This window comes from Nilaparvata lugens, chromosome 5 (genome assembly GCF_014356525.2).
Source record: "Nilaparvata lugens isolate BPH chromosome 5, ASM1435652v1, whole genome shotgun sequence".
Classification (NCBI taxonomy): domain Eukaryota; kingdom Metazoa; phylum Arthropoda; class Insecta; order Hemiptera; family Delphacidae; genus Nilaparvata; species Nilaparvata lugens.
In genome coordinates this window covers 16,267,275-16,283,814 of record NC_052508.1, presented here as the reverse complement: position 1 = coordinate 16,283,814, position 16,540 = coordinate 16,267,275, and the positions used below count along the sequence as shown (strand labels likewise).

Here is a 16,540-nt window from a genome sequence, read left to right as displayed (position 1 = left end):
TACTCTCGTAGTGCTCCTAGCAAAGTGTCCTCCGAAACGTAATCTGGTCTCTCGACTGGGGAATCCCCACTACTGTATTTAGAAACAGGTCTCCTATTGGGCGAATGGAATCAATTTGACCAATCGTCGCGTGGCTTCTACAGCCTTTGGACCAAATAGTAACTGCAAAATCGGTAGTTTGTTATAATTTCAATGCTTGCTGTTTTCCAACTTATCGCATTTTATGTCGCGACAAGAAGGCTAAGTTTTAGAGATAATTCCATAATCTACATTCCTCGACGACTCGGAGCCACAATTTTTAAATATCTATCATGGGAAACTCGAAGTCATGGCCGTTCATAATAGAGAGAGAAAATAATTTATTTCGCTAACTCACTTACAATAATGGCTCTAGTCTATTGCGTATTAAATTTACTATTATAACTTGGGAAAAGGCCTGAATTAAAGACAGTGCCCGGCACACTCCCCTTCCTTCCGGTGTGAAACACGCAAAAAGAAATCTAATCAGGATATGTTACCATAGAGGCATTCTGTATGATTTGGAGAGTCGAATTTCTGGATTGATAGTAGGATCCAATTTGAAGCGGGCCCTCTTCAAAAGAAATCTCTTTAATCATTCCGAAATTCAGCAAAATGTATAACTAATTGAGATTTGTGGCAAGAGTCTTTAAAACTGTGGCAAGAGTCAGGACAAAACAATATGGACGTGTCCACCTTTTAAGTAGGTACTAAAGACGGACCGAGTATAATAATCTTGAATACTTCAATCACTTTATTGAGTCCCTGGTTATTTTCTTGGCAAACTCTAACAAGGGAAAACGTTTAAAAGACATCATAGTTTTAATTGGTTCTATGTTACTCTGCTGTTGTAAAATATGAAGTACGTTTGATCATAATAGTAAAGGATGAAACCTTTTCACTCAGCTGAATGTATTGAAATCTAACTATCATTACTATAGAGTTGAGAGTGCAATATATTTTTAACAATATAAAGCAATTCAATAGGCAATACTTTTCTACATCGACTACGATTGAGAATAGTAGTCGAGAGATAATAATGGTTGAAACTGCAACGCTAGCGAGCCATCGGAGAGCAATGACACACGCTTGATGTACATTCCGTAGCTATGAAAATTTCTATCCATTATTGTATTCAAGCAGGAAATCTCCATCACTGAATTATATTAAGTGAACTAAAACGGAAGCAGTTAAACTGAATACACCTATGATAAGATTATAATTGTATTAATCATGGAAGGTAAACTAATAAAGAATAGGGATATCAACAACATAATATGAAATATAAAGCGAATAGAATATAAAATATGAGGCCTTAGACATTATTCTTATTATTTTATGAATTGGAATATATTCTATCTATATGTACTAACTCCTAACTATGTGAATGTATAATTCTTAACTATGAATGGATGAGTATTAAGCTATTGAAAATGGGTATAGTATAGAATATTATGATAAATCGTCTTATGCTAAATAACTTATTATTATTATTATTATTAGAGACATCATTTACATACATAGTATTATGACTGTTGATGACTTCAAAAATTGATCATCACCCGATTTACCAAACAATCAATTATCTACTACCGTGGGAAAACTGTACAATCATTTACCACGAGTATGCAGCCGATCAATGAAATAAAATTAAACCTAATTCACCTACCTAAATATATTTAATATTACGAAGTTAATAACATAATTTAATGACTAATCTAGTTGCGCAAGTTATTTACATTCCGGAATTTCTTCTATATACATTATATTGTCACGTAACAAAATCTTTGACTAAACCCTTCATGAACCCGTAATGAATCCTTCTAACAAATACGGTAAATATCTTTATCATAACTCCTTTTCTCTTTTCTCCTTCTCATTCATTAGGAATCATCTCGTTGAGTGTATAGAGACAAGGCTATAGAGTGGCGCCATACTCACAAAAAGTTATCCAATTATAACTCACGACAAAAAATCTTGTCTTCAATAGACTGATCTGTTTCCTATTTTTTCCTGATCTGTTTCGGATATTTTTCAATATGACTCAAGCGTGATTTTGCATTCTACAATCATGAGAAAAACACTTTTCATTATAATATTCTAGTAGGAAACCTTTACCACAGAACGCTAGTCAAAACAAAACTATGATATCGGGTGCCAGGCTTTAATCGACAATAATAATACTGTATTTCGCTTCTCACTAGAGTACGTGACATTTTCTCTAAACACTGGAAGCATACTTTTCATCGCATGATTTAATAATATGGAAATTCAACTCGATCAACTAGCTTGGGACTGCTAATGCTTGACTTCTGATCATCAACATTATGAAATTTACCAATACATTAACACATTAATAGACTACTATTACACTATTACTGATTTACAAGTGCACTGACATTTTCAACCTTACTGGAGCCTCACATAATTATTCCTCAACTATAAACTTCATATCCAACTAGTTTCAATTACTCTACTAGATCTTAAAATATCTCAACTTATTCACATGGAAAACTTGATTGCAATTTTACTATTCATCATTAAAAAAAATTGATCATTTCATTAAAGATTTTTCTTTTTTTTTTATTTATTAATACTTTTTGACCACTTATCTCTAAAGGGTCCTACTACTGTTAATTACCTCACTTTAATTTTACCAACCAGAATTCTATTTCCTTTTTGACACGAATTTTCCTACATATTTCTACTTTCATATCCCCAATTAAATTTTTAATCAACCTTTCAACCCTCAACTACAGAATAATTTAAACTCATGCTTAACTCAAGAGATTTTCCCTTTTCATTTCAAATTCAACTAGAAGAATTTCACTGTTAATTTTATTTTAATTTAACCCGTTAAGTACTGTTCCAATATTTATTTCTACTTTCACTGATAACCATTTTAACATTACCTAGGTACTCGAAAAAGTTTCTCTGTTATTTTATTTGTATACCTTAACTAATCACCTTAAATATTCATTGTCTAAAACCTTCAATTTTCGTTACCATACCAAATTTCTAAGCAACTTTAAACTCAATAATACCCTTTTTTACCAATTATTACTTGTGTTTTTGCGGTTGACTTTCCTACCAAACATTAACGAACCTTTTGACTGGGCTTCCCCAAACTGCATTACGCTGATTGTTTTCCTTACAATCACTACGAAGACTCACTAAATATTCTAGATTTCGGTTTACGTTATTCTACTGACGAGCCCCATAACTCTCGAATGAACCAGACCGTTTACTAGATACAAAAAAAGCTTAGCTCACACCATCTTCGGTGCCTTTCGCTAAAATTAAACAATTCCACCGTACAAATTTGCAAGGTTAGTCACAGCTAAATTCCTTGATTTGTTACATGGACAACTTTCGGGCAGTGCTCCGTTCTCTCTGGACACGGACCTACACTCGCGCCGATTACCTAAATTCAACAACACACACACAGGCAGGACATCCCCTTGTCCTCCTCTAAATCTTGAGTCTCAACTAAACAAACAAAAAAATTCCCCACAGTCTACAGGAAACGTCATCAACACAACGGATCTTTACACTATCACTACGCATGCCTACCGCAAAAATCACACCTAAAAAAAATATTTCCAATAATAAAACTGATTCACCTTTTCGAGAATAAACATTACTGATAAAGGGACTTAACAACCTCATCTGAATCAACTTATTTTCATACAAATTCCCAAGGATTTGATCATCGTTTCTACTTTAATCTACAATATCTAATTATTTAGTTTAAACATCTCAAGGCCAAAACTACTCATCAACTTTTCAAAACTACATATCAACAATAACTAATAAAACAGTTTCCTATTTATTCTCTGATTACCTTCGATCTACCTAAACTTATCAAAAAAATTTCCTATTTTCCTCAAACATTCTCCCATAATAATTTCCGAATTTTCCTAATTTACTTGGGTTGACCTTAAAAATCTCAATATTCACTTTCACTACTACTATAATGATATTCAACTACCAGACGTGAGACCAGAATACGTACGTTGACATTACAATAATTTCTATCATCATTCACGGAATTACAGAATACAAAAAATTTATTCAGCACTTAGAATCAGTTTTTTTTCACATGTCCTAGTTTCTTCTACTCATTTTTATTCTAACGTTAAACCTTTCAATATCAATGATCAATTTCAATATGAAGTTTCAGAATACTTTCAACTTAAGCATCAATGATACTTGACTTTATCTTTAAGCACTTCAAAAGATTATCATTTTAATGGTTTAACATAACTGAATAACTTTCCTGTTTCATCTACAATTATTTAAACTTCAGAAAAATTGGAGTAGCAACTATAAATTATTCATTCAACTCCAAACCTAAAATATTGACAGTTAACACGTTCACAGAATAAATTATTAAGTATAGACTCAGAAAAATTGATCTAGTATTATTAGAGTAAGTTATGAAAAATTTAATTTTTTAGAAAATTTGAATTCCAGAGATTTAAATATCTCTAGACAGCAGAGTGGCGCAGTTGTGTGCCAAAGAAGATAATTTTGAATAAAATTTAGAATTTAGAAATAGGCCGACACATCTAGAAAATACCTGAGTCTATACCTAATTCATGCAGGTGAACGGGCTAGAGTCAAGAAAACTTCAATTAATCTTGCCATGCCTGATTTAATAGGTTTATACTATAGAATAACACTACAATTTGAAATAATAGAAAAATACAAACAGCTTCAATAAACATTGGCAGCTAAAATCGAACAACAGAAACAACAATATCATGTTACTTTGTTGACATTCTTCATCTGATTCGGGGGCGCATTACTATCCCCGTTTAGATAGCAATACGTCACAAAACCAAACAAGATCAGTCATAAAATAACCAATCAATTTCAACATGAAATTACTCAAGAAAGAAAAAACCCGTTGAACCAAATTTCGTCGATAGTAACCCATATAACCCATTTCATAATAATTTTGAATCCCCACTTTTTATTGACATTCTCGAATGAACCTTTGTTTCACTACACTGCACTTTCGTTGGTTTGTACGTTGCTTTATCGTCGGGGTTACAGTACCTTGTTTTTGGCGGTGAGCTTTTACCGGTTGAATTTGGCTTGACGGCGACGTCCTCTTACGTCCCTAGACCTGTCGTCTGAACGGGTGTCTTGAAGCGGTTTTACATAAAGTTGCGGAACCAAAGGGGTGGTAGTACAAGAAGTTGGTTTGGGGACACACATGAACCGCTGTAAATAAATGTATTACAGCATTAATTTCTAACTCTTCCTACAATTCATCAAAAGCTAAAACAGGAGTTATCTATTGATTACAATTAATTAAATTCTCTCATTCTTTGAATCCTCATTTTATATAGATTTTTATCTTTAAACTACTGATTCTTTTTATCAGAATTAATGGATCTTTCTTCACAATTAATTCAAATTGAAATGATGCTAACTTATATGATATTTTTCGTTTGGTTTGCGAAATCAAATATAATTTTTCATATAGTAGCTCGGCTAGTATTGTTGGAAACTTGTGCGCCAGCCAACATTTATTTTATTTATTATTTATGAACTATAGGACGCAATCCAAGTGTAAATAACGGGCATTCGCCCAAAACTGCTCAGAACCTTAATTAAAAATGAACATTCCAGAGTTTATGATTTGATTTACCTACAAATACAAGTCCAAAAACTAGTATCAACTGAAATTATGAATTTATCACCTAATAAAACAAGACACTTTATAACACAATAAAAGAAAAAAATATTGAAAATTTCACTTTAAGGAAAGATAATGTTTGCCTTATAAGATTCATCTTGTGGAATTTTTACCTTTAATTAAATAAAATTAGTAAACACATAGAAAGTAATTTAAATTGTATTAAAATTTGAACATCATTAATATTAATTTCCTGGAAAAGAAAAACTTTCTTCTTCGTCTATTAAGATTTCTATCATAAAAAATTTACTAAATCATTCGACAGCCTTAATGACATAAGAAAACAGAGTCTGAAAAATATAAATTAAAAAATGTCATAAACTCAATATGAACATAATCTTAAAAGTTTCATTCCAATTTAAAGGCTATCTTCCTGACTTTCAGCAATACTCTACGATAATATATCTCCAGAAACAATAACTCAAATGTAACGTAACTGAAAACTTTCTATACTTCTGTAGAAAAAATTTATAAGTATCTTCCATCACTAATAAAATCAAAAGGATTATTCTCAATCAATATTATTAACTTGAAAAATAACAGGCTTAATTAATTCAATACTCTTATGGAAGTTTCAATCAATAAAACTCCCTAAATTATATTTTAACCTTATTTTACGTACCTTAGCGGTTATTTGAAGAAACAATTATTCGTACATGATGAAGAAACACAATTAAACCTTTCAGGACATGGCACTACTAGAAAATTTAAACTTTAATAAAAAATCAAACTAGCTCCTACATTAACTAATGAAATAAACTTATAAACCTGCCCAAAAAGGGCGAAACATAGTGACTACATCTTTACTCTCGTAGTGCTCCTAGCAAAGTGTCCTCCGAAACGTAATCTGGTCTCTCGACTGGGGAATCCCCACTACTGTATTTAGAAACAGGTCTCCTATTGGGCGAATGGAATCAATTTGACCAATCGTCGCGTGGCTTCTACAGCCTTTGGACCAAATAGTAACTGCAAAATCGGTAGTTTGTTATAATTTCAATGCTTGCTGTTTTCCAACTTATCGCATTTTATGTCGCGACAAGAAGGCTAAGTTTTAGAGATAATTCCATAATCTACATTCCTCGTCGACTCGGAGCCACAATTTTTAAATATCTATCATGGGAAACTCGAAGTCATGGCCGTTCATAATAGAGAGAGAAAATAATTTATTTCGCTAACTCACTTACAATAATGGCTCTAGTCTATTGCGTATTAAATTTACTATTATAACTTGGGAAAAGGCCTGAATTAAAGACAGTGCCCGGCACACCACTTGAAGCATTCTCTTGAGAAAGTTTTCATTCCATAAAGATTCTATAAGAAAGTTTTAGTTATTCTCGGCACTCAAGGATTTGAATACATGAAGAGATTTGAAAGATGATTTATTCTCGAGTTGTTACAGTCTCCTTAAAATATATCTGGTTTCATGTTCAGTCAATCAATAGTTTCAACAATCCAAGACCTCTTGTAGTTTTCATCACGTCAATTCAAGCCAAAAATTCCATGTTGAAATGGACATAACCTACATAATATTTGGACAACTTAAGACAAAATTAGGAAATTGAAGAAGTTTTGGTCAATAGCCTGTTTTTTCTTTCCCGACTATTGAATTCTTTCCTCTATCCAATAAATAAATGAATAAATGTCTTTCAAGCTACTTTCTTCACTGTTCTGTATTTCAATACAATTTCTCAAGAAATTGACAAAGACATTAGCCTAACTTCCAAAACTTCAGTATCTTTTGTGGTACAATGTTACTTAATCACATGGATAGAATACACACCACAATATATATATAATCTTTACTCTGATGAAAATTCAATATATAACCAGCAATACTGTGATATTGAGCAAAGCAAGTGTCACTTTTCTGTAGGCGCAGACTAATAAAAGTGATAATTCTGTCTATTTGCTGTATCAATCAGGCCTTACTCACGTTTAAAAAATAATTAAATAAAAGTCCATCACAACCTAGACATACAGCTCCAATGAAGCTATAAACAGAACAGATAATCTTTTTTCTTTAGGGCTGCTTTTGAATATGAATAAAAATATAAATCTGAGTAACCTTTTTAAAAATTATTTCGTCACGACATGTTTCGGCTATATAATGTCATTATCAAGTTTTATTCACAGAACAGATATAATGAGAAAGATAGAAACCTGAAATATTCTAATCATTCTTAAAAGATCTGCAAAAATAATTACCACTTTTGCATTCAGATTAGATGTGTGTCATTGTCTATCTACCTTATATACACTGTTTGATAGATTATCAAATTTCTTATCTCAACGCTTAAAACTTATCTCCCGCTCAAATTATGCTGTACTCAGCTAATGCAAAAATAATCTTCCCTTAATTCAAATGCTTTTTAGATAATTGTAGTTTCTCATTGTACTATTCACTGTCGGTCGTCTAGATAAAATCCACTGTGTGCAAACTTTTCTGTGATCTTTTTCATACATAATTATCTTCATTCATGATGCGTAATCCTTTATTCACTAGTTGTTGATGAGCTTATGAAAATTTTCACCTGGAACTTGGATTTAAACTTATTGAATTGGAACATTCAATAATCAAATCTTATAAACGATTAATTAGAACGAAGAATTCTATTTTTATAATAAAAATTCTTTATTCACCTTTGTTCCATTAAATTCTGAAACAGTCATTGAAACAAATACCAAACATTACAATATTGACTTTGTTGTAGTCTAGGTCTTGACTCTGTGTCTTCACCTAAATTTAAAACAAAAAAATCATTTTTTTCTATAAATTAGGAATGCATTCAACTCCTAAGGCAGAGCTTCGATAGGCTAATTTAACTCTTTCTTAGAAGTGAGATGCATTTCTCATTTCTCATCAAAAACCAAGTGTTTTTTTTTCAATATTTACGTTGAAAGAAAGTGCTCAAACTACAACAAAGTTATCATAAAATGTCTCGTTATGAAAAACAACATGGATAATATTGAATTTCATTTAATAGAGTAATGCTAGATTTTCAAAGCTAACCTACACTGAACATAATCTAATAAATTTCTATAATATTGGTACCATGCTTTATCTCACTGACCTACTCCATGCATATTCCCAGAGGATGACACAATACTCTAAATCTGAAATACTCTAACTGTAGTTTAACTATAACTATTATAACTGAAGCACTATAGCCTAGTTATAGTTGTAACGTAGCCTATACCTTAGCACTCAAGTTATAATAATTATTATAACTATAACAAGACTATAACGTTTCCAATCGTTTATTAGTGAATGCCAGCCTACAACATCATTATGTTCAAATGGATATATTTTCTCATTCATGTTTTCTCTCTTTGTTTATGTTACATCAAAAATTGGTTGAGTAATGTAGCTTTGATTCTTGATTCACTCTCAATCAACACACTCATTGATTCATTGACACAAATCAAGCTTCATGTTGATTTGATCAACATGGATTACAATAACAATAATCGAGTTCTTAACAATCACTTCCTTTCTGATAGGATTTCTAAAAAATAGATTGCAACGATAGTTGTGCTGGTCTGTTCTATGAAAATCTTTCAACCTGAACTGTCTACAGTATATTGGTGAATTTGGTAATACCACATATTTAAGTCATGATTCAATGTTACATGTTTATTTATTTAGTAATAACAAGGTAATAATGTATTAGTATTTCACTACATGTTATCAACTTTTCATAGTAAAATATCTTATTTATTTTAATAATAATATTAACCTCATGAATATTTTGCAGGTGACAGAAGACACTGCGAAGATCCTTATGGGTGCGGGATATGAATGTGAATGCAGAGGACCGACCTACGTCAAAGGCAAAGGAACTCTAACAACCTACTTTGTCAAAACTCCTTTCGATGATAAATAAGACAATCAAGATTATAATTCATTCATCTTGATGATAAATTATCAAGGAGGGACCGGAAATCAACTCTCATTAAAACTAGTGCCCCAGTACAATACAGTGCTTCTGTCAAAAGACTGATGAGAATTACCTCTAGAATAGTTAGTTTGTAAACTTCCTAAATGAGATCCCAAAGACGATTCAAAAAGGTGTGCCATGATGATTGTGATTATTGTCAAATATAAAGAGGAATATTATTGTAAATCAATGTTATTTTTCTTTGTATCATCGTATTTCTAATTATTAACGTCATTTTTATTGAAACCAACAGTTAGAGCGAACAATAAGTATGTCTGTGCTCAGAAATGATCAAGATATCCATAGTCATTAGAAGTTTATATTTTTGCATAAATGTAAATACAGTAAATACAATATTACTAATTAATTCCAAGATATTGTGATCATCTCACTTGAATCTTTTAAGAATAAATAGCAATGCATATTTCTCCAATTTTTTTCTCGTAATTCATTCATCTCTGCTTATCGATTTCATTCATTGTTTATATGATTCCCCATTATCATATTCATAGATATTTTGAATCCATGGTAAAGCTTAATGGAGGCAACTTCTATACTTAATTATGTCCAGAAAAATTAATTTACTTGAGATAAAAAAAATGATTTCTCATTTTTCATTCTCTGTCTTCCTGTTCCATTAAAATGTATAAAACATAACAGGATGCAATTTTTTATATATAGAACAAACATACAATACAAAATGATGCAAATTCTTTAAAACATAAGAGGTTACAATTTGTTATTGAAAAGTATTATTCAATTTTCGTTGCAGAGAACTATTTCTTTGTAATTATTGTTAATTTTGTTGTCGATTCTGAAAAGAAACTAAATTATGTGATCCAAGAAAAATACAAAACTCACGATATTCATGATGCAACAAATTTAAAATTCATGTTGCAAACAAACAAACACGTAAACCTGTGCATGAAGAAATATTATCATTATGAAAAAGAGCTTTGCAAACTTTATTCGAGTATCCAGTACTGGCTATAATGTCCTGGTAAAGTACTGGCCAGTACTGCTTTTTCAATAAAAAATATATTTATTACGTCAAATCTAAACATCTAACGATGTTGATCCACTAAAAATTTATCAATCATGGATCTTGAGTTACTACTTATCTGAATGAGAATAATTAGCTTGATAGATTAGTTCTGGAAAAGTTGGATATCAGACCTTTTTTATAACGTTTTGTATAAATTGTTTGTATACTGAAATTGTACAGTGTTGATGGAAGATTGTAGATGAGGAAAATGAAGTTTGTTCAAGCTATATATGAATATATGATTTTTAAAATAAACTCATGAAATACATTTTTAGTTTTCATTTATTAAACGATCTCCCGAAACCGTTATACTTACTTACTCCTTGGCGCTACAGCTCATTCAGAGCCTTGACCTCCTTCAAAAAGCCTCTCCATTCGTCTCTATCAGCAGCCTTACGTCTCCATCCCCTGACACCCAGCTTCCAAATTTCATCCTCCACATCCTCCAGCCAACGCTTTCCCGGACGTCCTCTCAGCCTTCTCCCCTCCTGAGTTGTTCCTGAAGACCTTTTTTACAACTCTTGAGTCACTCATGCTCTCAACGTGTCCCAGCCAACTCAAACGCCTCAGTTTTATCTCGTCAACAATTTGAAATTTCTACCCGAAACCGTTATACTTTGTAAAAATATAATTTTATATGCTTCACTTTGTAAATAGTTGATTAAGTGAAATCTTGATCAATGGAGGATATTGTTTCAGCTACTACTACATAAACAAGATTATTATTATTATATAGATATGCAAAAGAAGTGGTCAAATATACATCATTGTGTTTATGAAGAATTTAAAAATCTATGAATTAAATGAAAAACAGAAAATAAAGGGAAGCGGCTGACTCCGTAGACCCAAAGCTATTTGATCAATATTCAGATAAGCTTAGAGTCATTCACCTCGTACTGCCGTTGGACGGGTGACCACTTGAGGAGCCGACACCGATAATAGTACTTCACGTCACAAGTCCAGTAACGGTGGTTTACCGCATAAGTATGATTGTTTCTGCCCGAAACGTAGTTGAGGGCAGAATTATACGAATGCGGTAAATACGTTACAATAATATTGCTGAGAAACAGAAACCATTACCTGCTGCTGCTCGAGTTACTGCATTCTATAAACATGACCTAGCCCGTAGCGCCTAGTTCATAACTGACCCATCGAGCTCAAATAGAATAATAAGTCCAATGTTAAAAAATGTCAGATGAGTTCTTATAACTTGAAAGTTATTAGATGACTTCTAATAATATTTGAGTTATTCTATTAGTTACTTAGATATTATCAACTCAGTGGACAGTGCCTCCGGGAGCTATTTTCAACGATGCAGACTATAGGAATTTGAATCTGGAACAATTTGATTAGAATAAGAAATGTATTCAGATGTTTTCTTATTGTAAAGTGAAACATAATGGGATCTTTCCCAATAATGGGAAACATACTCGACTGTAAAGAAAACCATATGATCTCTTTACAGTATAGTATGCTGTAATGAAAATCACATGTTTTCTTGTTCTGCAAACAGCTGTTTACCGGCTTGATTAATTGATGCATGGAAAACAGCTGCAATTGAGTAAGTATGACAAAAATATAATAAAATTCGGTTTATGACTTTGTTGTGGTTTAGACACTGTGTATCTTCGTAAATATTTGAAAAATACTTTTCCTCCACCTACTATCAAAAGTCTCATTTTACACCCTGGAATCGAATACTAAAGTACTACTTTTCCTCCCATGGGACTAAAAATAATTCCCAGCGGGAAAAGTGATCACTTTTACTCCCAAGGGAGTAAAAATAAACCCATAAGATTAACATGGGAAGAAGTCCGACAACGCCGCGATTGAAGAATGAGGAATGTGGCAACACTGTCGTGGTCGGTAGAGGAAAAGTAAAAGAGCTCTATTTCGATCTTTGGAATATTTTAGCTCTAGGAAATAAGTAGCTCTATTTCGATTGTTAGGTTATGTTCAACCGTTGGTGGATATGAAAAAGTACACACCTCTAACGTCATCGGCATCTCTAGGAGAGCGTTCATCTAAAGGTACGTTTTCGTTTATGCGAACTTTTCCGCAGTCGACGACGGCAAGCATTGTTGACATTCATATTGTCCAAATTTCAAGTGTGCTAAAACAGCTGATTAAATAACTTTTTCATTATTTGTCTTTATTAATAAAGAAATAAACATTTTCAATAATATCAAAATATTGCCATTTAAAAGTATAAGCTCAACCTGCTCCATTAAAACATAATTTAACATAATCTTTTAAGTTATGTAGACAGATTGAAATCTACCCAATCTGAGATTCTCTCCCTGTCATGGTCGACGACGGCATTTACGCATAAACGAAAACCCACTTTAACAGAGACGACTGAGCGTGTCTGCACAGAAAACAAGATTGCAGGTTATGTTTTTTCTTGGTTACCGTACCTACTAAGATCTTCGAAATCCGCTACCGGTATTGTAGAAGTTATTTTCGTTTTTATAAAATGGAAAGTGAGAGTGATGAGGAGTTTGTTCTAACTCCGCCGAACATTCGACACGAAGCTGAAAATGTAACTGAAAATTTGCTTCCGGAAAAATCAAAGGAACTATACATCAAGCGATATGATTTATTCGTTGAATGGTGCAAGAAGAATTGTGGTGGAACAGTAAGAATTTCAGAAAACGTAATCCTTGTTTACCTCTCACAACAAGCACAGGTATGTAGCCCAAGTTATTTATGGACCATTTATTCAATGTTGAAAGCAACAATTATTGTGAAACACAACATAGACATCAGTATTTTACGAAAGTGGGTGCTTTTCTGAAAAAGAAAAATGTAGGCTATCAACCTAAGAAGTCTAAAACATTCACCAAAGAGGAGGTAAATAAATTCCTGTTAAATGCTCCAGATGAACAATACTTATTGAAAAAAGTAGCCTTGATTTTTGGTATTTGTGGAGCTTGCCGAATGGGTGAATTGTGCAATATGACTGTTAGTGACATTGAGGACAAAGATTCAATTCTCATAGTTAATGTACCTGATTCTAAAACCAACAAGGGACGTGTTTTCACTGTGATCAATGGCACACAACGAGACATAGACTACTTATATTATTTCAGAAAGTATTTAAATTTAAGACCAAAGACAACAAAATCACCCCGGCTATTTTTAAGTTTTAAAAATGGGAGATGCTACAATCAAGCCATGGGGAAAAATTCCCTGGGAAAAATACCCATGAGTATTGCACAATACTTACAACTTCCCAATCCTAACTTGTATACTGGACACGCTCTAAGGCGGACTTCAGCTACTTTGCTGGTTAATGCTGGAGGAACAATGACCCAGCTTAAAAGACATGGCGGATGGAAGAGTACTACTGTCGCCGAAGGCTATATTGAAGAATCAATTGGAAATAAAATACAAACAGCAAACAGGATTTTGAACCAAACAACAAGCAACATTGATTTAAATCACACTTCATCTGGGCCTATGCCAGTGGCCACAACACACCAGCTTCAATCCAGTTCCAGCGATGTTGATGAAACTTCAACTAGGCCTATGCCAGTGGCTGCTACGCACCAGTTTCAATCCAGTTCCAGCGATGTTGATGAAACTTCAACTAGGCCTATGCCAGTGGCCACAACACACCAGTTTCAATCCAGTTCCAGCGATGTTGATGAAACTTCAACTAGGCCTATGCCAGTGGCCACAACACACCAGCTTCAATCCAGTTCCAGCGATGTTGATCACACTTCAACTAGGCCTATGCCAGTGGCTGCAACGCACCAGTTTCAATCCAGTTCTGTTCTATCAACCCCGAACACGGTCTTTCAAAATTGTGATGGGTGCACAATAACAATAAACAATTACTATCAGAAGTAGGCTTTTACACTATCAACAATCATCTCTATCAACAATCATCATCTATACTATAAACTATAAACTATCTATATATAATAGTTAATACGCGACATGGAATTTTGTGACTCATAAGGAAACTATAAACTATCAACTATCAACTATCAACTAGCAACTATCAACAAATTATTATCAGAGGTGAGCTAATTTTGTTTTTAAAAAAATAGTGTGAAAGCGTGAAGATGTAGTAAAATTATTCATTGTTATAGGTATTGGTGTAGGTGGAGGAAAAATGTTGTGTGCATCACGGGACTAAAGTACTTATTCTCCCTCAGGGAAATTGTCGCCCTCGGCTACGCCATCGGGCGACAACAGTTTCCCTCAGGGAGAAAAAGTTGCACTTTAGTCCCTAGATGCACAAATAACTATTCTTTTTTCGATGAAATGAGAAATGCATTTCACCACTGTGGAGGAGCTTCATCAGCCTGACACCAGGGGGCGATTGCTTTCTAAGGGTTGGACTGTGTGGCCAAAATGTGTGAAAAGATTGCAATTGATTTGAATTTAATTTGGTCTTTGATTAAACAAAGATACACAGAGTCAAAACTACAACAAAGTAATTATATACGGTACGGTAGTGTATTATTATAGTGAACAACTATAAGACTTGACCTATTTCGGACTATGTGTAACCTTATCTAAACTGGGAGAGGAATAGCACAAGGTTACTGTACCTTATGTTTCTCTCCCTATCATTTTGATGATGTACTTATTGTATGAATCAAAGAATAAATAGGTACATTATTTAAAGCAACATAATAAATTATGATTTGAAAAATCAATTCCCAGTGGTTCGGAACCCACTCAAGTTATAATAAGTAAGTGTATACTACCACTAGTCATTCATTATAAGCTCAAGCTTTTCGTGAGCATCACTCTCAGCCCCCCCCCCTTTAATCGTAAGAATTATTATGTCAAAGATCACAAAAAGTAACTCGCGAATCTTTCCTTTGGAAGAGATAGTCAACTGCTTAGAAAGTAAGAACTGCTGGCATAGATCAGTACACCTTTGGGATTACTACTATAAATATCAGAGAGAGAAGGGTGATCCAGAAAAGGACTTTCTTGAATGAGAAGTCGCTCCATCTCACTCCCTCACAGCACTCAAGTGGAACGTGCAAGCATAAACCTCCAACCTCCTCTCAATTGATAGTGCCATCAAGTTTGTCTTTCTTCTTTCTTTACTCTTGTCCCGCCCACAAATTCATTTCTTTAATGCTCTGTTCTTGAAGCAAGGAGCTTCCCTTGTGTATATTCTGAGGAAAGCTTGACTTTCATCTCCAAAAATCAGAGGCAGTTTGATGTGTCTGACGCATTTAAGATCAACAGACCCAAGGATACTTATACTTATATATAGGCCTACTATACTTGAACCAGACCTAGCCGTCCTATATGGAAGAAGATCCAATCGTTACTAGAATAATCAGTATTTTCGGATGGACTTAATCATCTTCTCATCTTGATCTCTATATTCGTCAATGATCGAATAATTCCGTGGCTACTTATTTGGAATCCAGAGGATGAGAGTTTTTACTTGATGAGTGTTGTTGAAGTAGATCCTTATATTTATTTAATAGTCTTAACATCATACATGTAAGAGGACATAAAAAATTGAAAAGATACGGTAGTCCAAAAAGTAACCAGGATAGAAAACCAGGAGAAGAAATCATAAATTTATTACTTCAAATACATCACTAGTGTCCATAGTGGAGGAGGGGATTTAGACGCAGACTACATCATCTAAACATTCAAAATCAAATCTTGGAGAGGTCCAAAAAAGGCCAGCAGTGGTTAAAAACGACTACTAAAAAAATAATTGTCTTGTATATTTGGGGTTGGAAGCTAACTTTCTCTCAACTCAGGGGGGTGCATCCATGGGCTTAGCAGGGTGAGCACCCCTGAATATCAAATTTAATCGAAATGCCAGTTATTATTGAG

General features: G+C 33.3%; 1 protein-coding gene across 1 annotated transcript in view; it reads left to right on the top strand.

The window, feature by feature from the left end:
- LOC111045768 (adenylate cyclase type 2) overlaps positions 1 to 10,979 on the top strand; it is a 325,456-nt gene extending 314,477 nt beyond the window's left edge. The window contains exon 26 of the mRNA XM_039429390.1: positions 9,484 to 10,979. Coding sequence (XP_039285324.1) covers positions 9,484 to 9,612 — 129 coding nt within the window. The 3' untranslated portion in view covers positions 9,613 to 10,979. The remainder of the gene's footprint in view (positions 1 to 9,483) is intronic.
- The last annotated feature ends 5,561 nt before the right edge of the window (positions 10,980 to 16,540 follow it).